Here is a 12,114-nt window from a genome sequence, read left to right as displayed (position 1 = left end):
ACTTATATTATAGAAGCTAAGAGAAGTAGAAGTTACTCTTAAACTAAAGAAATATAAATTCTATATTTAGGAAACGACTTTCCTTAGATACTATATTACCCCTAAAAAACTAGGGATAGAAGAAGATAAGGTTAAAAGTATTATAGAATAGCCGATATCTAAAAATATAAAGGAAGTATAATAATTTCTTAGTCTAGCTAACTATTATCGGAAGATTATCGATAGATACGCCGGAGTCGTATTAGGACTCTATTATCTTACTAAGAAGGATTAGAAATTTATATAGGATAAGGTAGTAGATAAATCGTTTTAAGACCTTAAGAAACTCTTTAATAAAGGAATAATCGTAGCTATATTTAGTTACGACCGACTAATTATTATAGAAACCGATATATTAGACTATACTCTAGGAGTAAGACTAATATAACCGGGAACTAATAGTAAGTACCGACTAGTTATATTTTAGTCGAGGAAAATAGTTCTAATAGAACTTAACTATAATATATATAATAAAGAACTATTAGCTATAGTATTAGCGTTCTAAGTCTAAAGAGTATATCTAGAAGGAGTAAAGTATACGGTAACGGTTAAGACCGATTATAAGAATCTTATATTCGTTACTATAACGAAAAAGTTAATAAGACGATAAGCGCGATAAGCCGAAACCCTTATATAATACAATTTTAGAATTAAATATTATAAAGGAATAGAAAACGGATAAGCCGACGCTTTAAATAGACGACTAGACTACGAATTAGGAACTAAAATAGCGGATCCCGCTATATTAAGATAAAACTCTAATAGTACTATCTTATATAATAAATAGTTACTAGCTATAACGATAGAAGTTAAAGATAACGATTTCTTATAGAAAATCAAAGACGTATTAAAGAAAGATATAATTAATTAACTCGTTAAAAAGGGCGGAAAACTTACTAAGGACGACTAAGGACTACTTTATATATATAGATTAATATATATCTTAAGTAAGCTAAAAGAAGAGGTTATATATCGATATTATAATAATATCTTATATAGATATATAGGAGTAAAAAAAACTATTAAATATATTACGCGAAACTATTATTTTCTAAATATATAGTAAAAGGTTCGATTCTATATCCGCGTTTATAATACGTACTAACGAAATAAACCTATACGATACGTACCTTATAGAGAATTATAGTTATCTAAGACGCTAATCTAACTATAGGAATAGATTATAATAGACTTTATTATAAAGTTACTAGTCTTAGATAGATATAATATAATTATAGTTATAGTCGATAGGCTTACTAAGTACGCCTATATAATTCCGACTATAGAAACTATTAATACTAATTAAATAGCGAATATTATACTTCGATATATAGTTACGAACTATAGGATACTAAGTAAGATTATATTAGATAGAGATAAGCTATTTATATCGAATATATAGAAGTCTTTTATAGACTAAATAGGTATTAAGCTTAGACTCTCTACTATATACTACCTATAAACTAATAATTAGATAGAAAGAGTAAATTAGATAGTAAAATAGTACTTACGATACTATATAAACTACTAATAAAATAACTAGATAGGACTACTACTAATAGTATAGCTAGTATATAATAATATAGTATACTCTATAACTAATAAAATACTATTCTTTATAAATTATAGATATAATCTAATAGTATTTAGAGAACTAATTAATAAGATAGCTATAATAAAGTTAGCGAGACTAAAGGCTAGCGGACTAAGAAAGTTATATATATAACTAGCTAGAGATATTAACTTTATTAATCTATATATAAAGAAATACTACGACGACTACTATAGAGAGGGACCTAACCTTAAAGAGGGAGAAAAGGTTTACCTATTATAATATAATATTAAAACTAAACAATCTAATAATAAATTAGACTACCTACGACTAAGACCGTTTAAAATTAAAGAAAAATTAGGACTAGTAAATTATCGCTTAAAGCTACCTAAAAGTATATAAAAACTCTATATAATATTTTATATCTCGTTACTCGAACTAGTACTAGATAACGCCGAAATTATAACTAATATAGAAATCGAGGAAACCGAAGACGAATATAAAGTCGAACGAATCCTATCGGATAGATAATATAATAGTTAATAATAACTTTTAGTTTAGTAGAAAGGGTATCCTACCTTAGAAAATATATAAGAACCTATTTAGAACCTAAGGGGCTACTACTAGCTTATCTAATAGTATTACTAATAGACGAAAAGGACTCCTATATAATAGAAAGCGAGGAGGGTACGAAACCGGATTTATCCTAGAAAGAAATAAGGAGATTAGTAATCTCCGCTAATATCTAATTAAAGTTCGGATAATCGGTAGTAATAGTAAGCTACTTAAGATCGAGAGTAGAAGGGGAAGCCTACTCTAGGGATATTTATTTTTTATCGAGAATTTTTAAGAGCTTAGTATCGTAATAAGATATTTTAAAACTACGCTCTTTTAGGAACTTTTATTATTTTTATAACCGCGTATAGCGCGCTAGTATTTTATTAATTTTTTATTAAACTTTAGCTAAGCGATCTTAGATAAGTCTTAACTTAAGCTTTAATAGCTCTAATTTATTATCGGTCTTAGAAAGATCGGCCGTAATTTTTAGTTCCGCGGATTTTAATAAATCCTATTTACTATTAGTATAGAACTCCTATTTATATAAACGACCCGTATAAGTATAGGAGGTATATTTCGAATATTTATCCGACTAATCTATCTTATAATTAATACCGGCGTTACGATAATAATTATAAGGTATCGAAGTTATAAAACTATATAGTTCGATATAATCAGCCTAACGATTATAGATTATAGTCGATAGGCAAGTAGATTTCGAAGGATACTTAGGACGAAAATCAGCCTTACGTTTAGGTATAATAAGGAAGTATTATTTTTAAAAAACGAAATCTATTACCTACCTAAGGGGGGATACCGTAGCTTTATAAGTCTCGGGGACGAAACTCCTAGGAAGAGGGAAGGTAATATTACGGACCTATCCGTTACTAATTAGTAGTAACCTATAGGCATACTAATAGGCTATCGAGAGCTAATAGATCGAAATCACGTATAACGTATCTAGTAGAATTGCCATTTGCCCCGCGAGGGCCGGTAATGGCTACCTTCTGGCAAAACCCTTTTCTGCCAGATACGTTGCACGTGATCTCGATCTATTGGCTCTTGATGGCCTATTGGTGTGCCTGTGGGTCACCACTGATTGGTGACGGATAGGTCCGTAACACCTAGTTATCGTTATCGTGTTTAAGCCGCGGGTAGTAAGAGCAAAGATACCGAAGAAGGTATATTAAGACCGCGATACGGTCTACCTCGGCGTAGGCAAACGGTGGACCGCTATTCCCCGGTTTAAGTTGGCAATCTTAGGTCTACGCTTGTTAGCGATATATATATATAAAGTATATAGGATAAGTAGAGATATAGTCTTAGTAAGTAGGTTAGCTTTATATATACTACTAGTGAAAAAAAATAATATAACAATCTTCTTTAAGCTAATAAATTGTTCCGTATAAAGAATTTTTTGTAGACGGCAAACAATAAGGAATCAAAGTATAAATTCGGTGATGAGACGATTGAGAGACTTGCCTACGACTTTGCTTCTAAGGTACCAGACTAAGTTTTTAGTCTAGCTAAAGTTTTGTCGTTCCTATTAGAGTAGAAGAACTCGCCTTTTAGCGCTGTTACTAGTGTTGAAAACTAGGCAGCGAAGACAAAGCCTAGGAGCTAACTAAGGAGAGAGGGCTCCTGACCTAGTCCTAGTCTAAGAGCTTCTGAATTTGGTTTCCTACTAGCGTGGCCTATAGCACGTAGTTTTGTAATAACGAATATATATATAAGCACGAACGGGTTATCGGAAAGCGGGCTAGCGGCTATATACTGACTGCTATTAGCTATAGAATAGATTAGCCACCTATTTATAAATCTAAAGTCGCTGTTTTTTTTTAATTAAACCTTAAAAACGTATATTATATTATACTTTAAAATACGGGGCTTAGTATTATAAGGCTATATATATAATTGCTTCCCGGCTAATTAACTATGCTAATTGGCTGAGATCTAATTCGATCCGCTAATAATATCCTCGTATTTTCGTGACTTATATTATAGCTTATTATTTATAGGATTTTAAAATAAACCTAAATAGTGGAGTAGCTAGTTTTATAATAGTAAATAATATACTACGAGAACAATATTACTATATATAATAAAAGTGCTCTATCCGGAAATTCCTTATTATAAGGCTGTTTCCTAATTATCTTCTTCGAATCGTAATATATTATATGATTTAGTATATAGCGGGAAACTATAGCCTAGCTTGTCCTTACCTATCTTAGTCTTAGACGCGCCTAGTATCCTTTATCGTGACTAGTGATACGCTTAGTGTCTAGCTATATCCGAGATAGGCTATAATTTGATTTTATATATATACTAAAGCATATATCCCCTCCTAATTATAAATGATAGGTTGTTTCTTAGCGCTTACCTACTCTATTATTGTTTTAGCACTACCTAGATTACCTTAGCGCTTATAATATAATACTTTAAGAAATTATATATATAGATTAGCCGTAGGGATATATAGGCCGTTACGCTTAGGTTTAGCGACTAGAATAATAAATAGATAGCTATACTATAGACTACGTACCTTTAAGTATAGATTTTAGTATAATAATATACGTTTTAGCACCTAATATCTTTAGATATATTCAATTATATATATTTACTACGTATTCTATCTTTTGAGGCCTAAAATCGGTAGTAAAATTAATAGATATGAAGTAGAGATATATAATATCGGATAGTACTAACTAAAAGGTACTTTAAGCCGTCTCCTTCGATAGCCCTTATCGTAATAATAGTAAGTTCTAGTTAAGCCGGCTCCTATAGGAATATAAAGTATAACTACTAGAATAATATATACAATAGGTATATATATAAAGAAACGGGTTATCGGAAATAATAGAAAATTTGCTAAACGGGCGACTATAGAATTTTCGGGAAATAGGCTATTTACTCGAAATACGAGGCTTACCCCGCTAGTAGGCCTAATAGCTTTGAAGAGTGGATTGATCTAACGATCTAGACACTTAAGTTTATACGGCTAAGCTATTGATTGATAAACGATTGACAACTATCCTCTTAACCGCTATCTAAATTGATATTAATATCGTCGTTATCGGAGCTTTTAATATCGATCTAGGAATACCGATATAAAGGTTTTTTATTTACTAGGTACCCTATAGATCTAAGCTAACTAAAAATTCTACGAGTTATAGCCTCCGAAGCTACCTAGGAAAATAGGGTTAAGCTAATTTATATCGGGTAGTAGTTTTCCTTATATCTCTATATTAGAAATTCTTTACTAAATTCTATCGGAGATATACCGGAGTCTTCGAGTATTTCTCTATTTACTAGATTCTAGTTCTAAGTTTTATACTTTAAATAGTGATAGCGGTAAGCGGTATATTACTATACTATAAGTTTAGTATTAAGAAGCCGAGTTTCTCTAAACGGTTTCTATAGATAAATAGGTGGTCTAGTATATCTATTATAGGCTATGATAAATAGCAAACGATACTCGTCTTCCCTACGGATTATTTAACCGTTATTATTACTAGGTTCTATAGTTATAAAAGATTAGGACGTTCCTATCTAAGCCGCTGTATTGAATTCTATAGCTATAAGCCCGATCCGGATATTTCGTATTATAGGGTTTGCTAGTCCTACTATATTTATACCGAGCTAAAGGCTAGCTAATCTAGGCTACCGATATCTAAGGACTTTAGCGAGGGTAAGAGGCTTCTCGTTCTAGACTAAAGAGTTTATTATTATAAAGATAGGACTGAGCTAGGCGCTAATAAGATTATATTTAACCTCTCTGTTAAAGAAGGTACTAGAAAGTAAAGATCGTATACCTTATATATTATAACTTAGTATTATATAACGGGAAAGAAATTCCGAGTATTCCTTTACTAGATTTAATGATTTTTGTGATAGAGATAACGGCCTATAGTATAAGGCTAGTTTCGGGATAGGAAGTAAAATAGAATCCCCGCTAAGTAATAGAATATAAAGCGTAGTAACTAGGGCAATAGAATACTATCCGTAAAGTCGGTAACGAGAGCAAAACCTAGCGAGATATTCTAAAGTAGTACTAGATAACGGCGGTCCTTCCTTAGAGATTAGATAACCTCCTACTATCCCTATTTTAGCTTTATCGGAAAGAATAATAGACTAAGGTAAGTAGTATATTTTGTTTTTATAATCTATAGTTATTTCCTAGCCGCCGCTAGAGTATAATATAGCCCCTTACTAAGCTACTTTAGTAGCTTTAATATCGTATCCTATATCAATTTCGATTGTATTATAGTATCTAGAACCTATTATAAGCTGACTAGCCTTATACGTAAAGTTGCTACTATATTAGTGTCCCGAAGCGTGCTTTAGTGATTCTGCCTATCGCGTAGAAAGGATATAAGCCTACGTAAGGAATAATATACTAATATAATTTCCCTCGTTATAATTTAAGATACTATTAATACTAGGCTATTCTTATAGGGGGGCGGAATTTGATATCTCTACTATTAATAGGTTTAGAATAGCTAGTAGAATATCTAAAGATATTATTTTCGGTTCGAGGTAATATTCCCTATATATAGTAGTCTAGGTCGAATATCTAGAGATAAGGAGACTAGACTATCCGCTACTCGATTCCCTTTCTATATAACTAAAGGATAGCTTAGTATCTTTAGAAACCAATCTATATCTAAGGAAAGACGGTATTCTCTCGAGAAGCGATTTTAGTTCGATAGAAGAAGGTAGGAGACGAGGGTTTTTATAAGTATTTATTAGGTAGGACGACTATTTATTATAGCTTTCGGAAAGGATACGATCAAATTTTTCTTTACTTAGACGAACGGTATTATCTATATTAGACTTAGACTATATAGTTAAGTCTAAGGTACTACCGCTATAAGTCTAGTAGAGTACTAGATAGACTAATTTAAATAAAAGATATCTAGAGATTTCGGTACTTATAAACGCTAGACTATTAATAGGTAAAAGAACGTATAAAGCTAATGATTTAGGTATATTTAAGGAATAAAGATCGTAATACTAGTAAGTTCTAGGGGAAGGAAGGTTGAGATTATAATTAAACTATCGAGATAGTAGGTTAATTTATATTATATCGGCTTTCGGCTAAACTAATATTCCGAGCCCCTTCTTACGGCTAAAAAGAATCGTTATACCTACCCCTAAGCTTATTATGATCCGGCCTAAAGCTATAGTCCTACTAGCCTTACTTTACTCTAACTACTTTCTATCTTTTAGAAGTCTATAAAGATAATAGGAGATACTATAGAATAGGGTTCGAGAAAGGATATCTATAAAAAAATAGTGAAATTGATTTTAATCTATCCTAGAATTTGAATAATTAAATAGAATTTTAGAGTAGCTTTCTATCTTTAATCTATTGATTTATATAACTTATATAAATTATTGTTACTCTACTTAGCTATAGAGTTATATCTCTTAAGAGAGTCTATTTTAGAAACTAACGAATATCTTATAGATTAGATAATATATCCCGGCTATATATCTATATATAAAGCTATACTAGGTTGCCTTTCTATCTAAATACGCTTATTTTTACTATACTTAAGTAATTACTCTTATACTATCTACCTATCCGCGTACTTTTATAAAAGTAGTAGAATATATACTTACCTCTATTGAATATAGTACGAGAGCTAGCTATATACCCTACTACAAGTATACCTAAACCTTAAATAATATTTAGAAAGCCGTAGCTATATACTTAAATAATAAGTCGATAGTAACAGTAATCCTAGCTAGTACTACTCCGTAAAACTATATAGGTATTTACCTACTAGGACATTACGGTTACTAAATAGGTATGGTAGTAGGGCTTAGTAGTCTTAAGACGATTACGTACTCTATAACGTATTAAAATATAGAAAGAGCCGGAGTAGTATAGTATAAAAAACCCGTCGTTAAATAAAAGTATATAGTTATATTTCAATTATATAGATAAACCTAGGGATATAAGCGATATATAGTAGCTGACTTATAGAAATCCTAGGGAGTTCGGGGAAAAGAGAAATCGTTACTATACTAATAAGTAGAGAGTAATAGTTTAAGCTAAGAAGGATAGTTCTATATACTATTATAATACTATAACAGTACCTTAAGTATTATTACGAGAATAGTTCTACCGAAATTGAAGGCGGGGATCTAGAACGGATTAGTACCTTTCGGACTTATTTTCTAGAAATTAAGCCGTAAGAGTATAGAGGTATAACTAATTTCGAATACTACTATATAGAACTTAAATAGAAGACTTCCGCCTTTACGTATTGCTTCTATAGCTATTAATAATTTACTTAAATAAGGCTAGCTTACCCTAGCTTCCCTACGGTAGTTCGCTTCCGGGAGAAAATCGATACTAGTATCTAGGTTAAGAAGCGATAAAGGTACTCGAAATATACGGAGTATAGTTGCTAGTTTCGGGCTAGTAGCACTCTTAATAATAGTAAGAGATACGTTAACTATATCCGGCCACTTTTATCGATAGCGCTATAAATCGGCGGGATAGCTAGTAGTCTAGAGCTTCTCTAAAGTAGAGTAAGGAGAAGTTAGGAACTAATTATATATTAGCTCCTCTAATCTACTATTACTCCCCTAGTACTTCGTACGTGATTTTCCCGGCTCGCTACTAATCGCTCCCTAAAGTAATTGTATTGATTTTATAATGTCTATAAATAATCTTCTTCCTTACGGAGCCCTCTTCTGTCTAGGGAACTACTATATATAAAAAATTACTATATATAGAAATTATCTTTAGACTATTAACTATATTCTTAGCTAAATTAGACTATTAAGATAAGGATTATATAAAAACCCTAACCGATTATAGGAAAATAGCAAAGGTTCTTTCTAGTGAAAGTTTCGCTTCGGTCTTATGACTTTATATAGTTTATTATAGTATATCTTTATTAACCTATTATAGATCCTGGTCTATCACTAGTATTAGGGATAGATAATAGGAGTGCTTAATAGGTTAGTTATCTTTTTATTAATACTATAGTTTAAGATATACTAATTGCGAGCTAAGGAAAGCCTAAAATCCTAAAGTATCCGCTAATAATATATATACCTAGCCTATCTCTCGGATACGAATTCCTACGTATATATCTACGGAAGATACGTTAGTTATTATTAGTATAAAGGCTAGAGAAATAGGAGTTTAGATTTTTCTTACTTTAGCAAAGATAAGACCGTACGGAACTCTTAAATAATAGTGCTATTAATCATATAATAGTCTAGATAGTATATGATAAGGGGCTATACGTTAGGCGCTAACTAGTAAACGATAATATAAAATATTCCCCGCGATGATTCTACTATATTTAGTAAGTAGAAAGAGGTGATCAATTAAGGGAGAAACTAATTATAGTAACTATATATTTATAGGATCCGATTAGCTGAACTTACTTCTTTAAGACGTATTTACCTTATCCTCGGATAAGCGATACCGCCTATCGACGAAAAGTATTCTTATAATAGTTCAGTACTATATCTTAAAGTACGTAAAAGGTATATCCTCGTATAATAACTATAAGTTAGGACGGCGGGTTTAGACTCTTTTAGTTAATAGCGGTATTTATAAGGAGGTATCTTCTACGACGAATAGTATATTATATAGTAGGCTAACTACTAAAGCTATAGGGATTCGAATATTCTATATAGAGTACCGAGATATTATAGATATTCTATAACTTATAGTAGAATTCGAAAATAGCCTAAACCCCGGTACTATATAGGGCGCTAGCCTATCGCTAGGTAGTTGCTAAAGTAATTAGTTAGTTAATTAGCTAGATTAGTTATTTCTAATTTAGGTAGTAATAGACTTTAAAGTTAGGTTAGGTAACGCGAGAAGGACCGCCCCTCTTACCCCTCTAAATTCTATTAGTATAGATATAAGTAGAGGCTTCGTAGGTTTATAATTATTATAATTAAAGTAAGTTACTAACTTATAGTCTCGTAGGTATATCTTCAACCAATAGTTTGCTAATATAAGGATCGCTCTTTAGTAATTTCTTCCGCCTCGAGAATCGAATAATCGATATATATAATATCTATAAGTAATACTTTCTCTCCTATTATCCTACGTCTATAAAGCGTCGCGCTTCTTAGTAAAAATAAGGTATAGATAGAAGCGGAAAAAAATATAGACAAAACTACCTAAGACGCTCTAGTAAAAAAGATAAAGGCCGCCGCGTTCTAGCCTACGTTTATAGATACTAGTACTTATAATAAACTTATACGTAGCGTAGTACTCGACTACGAAAAAGTAGGGCCTCTATAATTGATAACTAACTATTACTAACAATTTATAAATAGAATATAGATAATTTTCCTAGGCGCCTACCGAAGATAGCTTATTATAGACGCGGCGGACTCATATTTCTACCTATATATATACTAATAGGTACTAATTTTATAATACTCGAGCTAATATCCTATAAAGGCAAATCGACAATTAGCGGTATTAAAGTTAATATAGAGTATTATTACGTTATATTAAAAGAATATAATATCTATATTAAGGATAATAGGAAACTAGTCGTATTAGCGATATCGGATATTTAATAATGCTAGATAAGAGTATTCGTACTAATTAATTAATTCCTAAATTAAAAAACTATTAAATTATATATAGATACTTTATTAAACTAAGTTTCGCCTTCTTATAAGTGCTACTAACTATAGTATCTATTAGATATATCAAATTACTATATTAGCTAGGTAGTATTAGTATAGTCTATCGGGCTAAAGGTTTCTAGATAAAATTCGTGTATTAGCTGAGTAGTATTAGTACTATATATTATCGGCTCTAATTAGAATTTATTTATTAAGTAAGCGGTATCGTTAAATATCCCGTTTAGAGCTAGTAGTTAAGTTTAGCTAGCGTCTAAGGAGATATTTAAAAGAGATACTATTGATTCCCTAGATATCGCGTGGTTTATAGGTTTAACTATTATAATAGGGGATTCGTATTTATAAAAAGAGTAAGTAGAAGCTTCTATATTTGCTATATTAGAATACGATAATCTAAGATTCGTACTATCGTATAGACGAGGCGAGTTTATTAGGCTCGGAAATTCTATATTATTAGGGTTTATAGCGTAGAGACTTCTATTAATAGTCGTCTCGGTACTTTAGCTAGATAGCTAGTAAAATGTAGGCTTTAGTAAATAAAACTAACTATTCTTTCTAGCCCGTTTCGAGGTTTTTTAGGTCCGCTTTTTTTAGTAGTTTTTCCGTATCGGTTTGATCTTTTAATCGGCTATACTCGATTTAAAGATAGATACTTATAAATTAAACTAGTTTGTGATAAAGCTTACTATACTGTTTACTATAGATATTATAGAATCCTCTTGTTAGAAGCTAAGTAAACTATAGTGCCTAAGGACGTTATCTATATTAGTTATTTTGTTTAAGTACTTTTTATATCTTTCCGGAAGTTAATAGAGTTTCTCGTAATTGTAAGAGGAGAGAAATATTAGCTTATATTTTAGATAGTAAAACGAAAAGATAGAAAATAATACTATTACCCGCCTTCTATACGTATAACTCGTAGATACCGCTAATTTTATAGTTAGCTTTTAGCTCCTCGGCTACGTCGTCGAGATCGTTACGCGTATTACCGTCGTCCTCGAGTATAATATTTATATAAAATTTTATAATTTTAGCTATAAACTTCTTCGATATATAAAGCTCTATTATACTCTATATAACGCGGTAGAGTACTATATAGTATAAGGCTCGACGAATACTATCGGTAGAGGTCTATCTTTTATTTAAATAATAAAGAGTACTAAGAATATTTCGAAAAGTCCGTTTCGTAGAGCTCGATATTTCGCCGGTCTAGAATAATTCTCTATTATCTTTATATAAAGGAATAACTTACTAGAAATATTCCGGTATCTATATATCTTTTAAAACGATATATTATAACCGATTTAGGGCCTCTTTATAGGATA

General features: G+C 31.1%; 2 protein-coding genes across 2 annotated transcripts; one reads left to right on the top strand and one right to left on the bottom strand.

Annotated features, from left to right (window-relative positions):
* Window positions 1-10,282: 10,282 nt before the first annotated feature.
* Window positions 10,283-10,720, top strand: N7537_010169 (uncharacterized protein; the record flags this gene model as incomplete). The annotated part of the gene is made up of 3 exons (XM_056901223.1): window positions 10,283-10,360; window positions 10,400-10,421; window positions 10,560-10,720. Coding segments are annotated over 3 exons (261 nt in total), but the record flags the coding sequence as incomplete, so codon positions are not given.
* A 549-nt stretch (window positions 10,721-11,269) lies between these two features.
* N7537_010168 (uncharacterized protein) lies at window positions 11,270-11,860 on the bottom strand (the record flags this gene model as incomplete). The annotated part of the gene is made up of 3 exons (XM_056901222.1): window positions 11,270-11,293; window positions 11,337-11,417; window positions 11,699-11,860. Coding segments are annotated over 3 exons (267 nt in total), but the record flags the coding sequence as incomplete, so codon positions are not given.
* Between the last annotated feature and the right edge of the window lie 254 nt (window positions 11,861-12,114).

This window comes from Penicillium hordei (genome assembly GCF_028827395.1).
Source record: "Penicillium hordei strain IBT 12815 chromosome Unknown utg000005l_segment0_segment0, whole genome shotgun sequence".
Classification (NCBI taxonomy): domain Eukaryota; kingdom Fungi; phylum Ascomycota; class Eurotiomycetes; order Eurotiales; family Aspergillaceae; genus Penicillium; species Penicillium hordei.
Note: the sequence above shows the minus strand (reverse complement) of the source record. Positions and strands in the feature narration are given on the sequence as shown.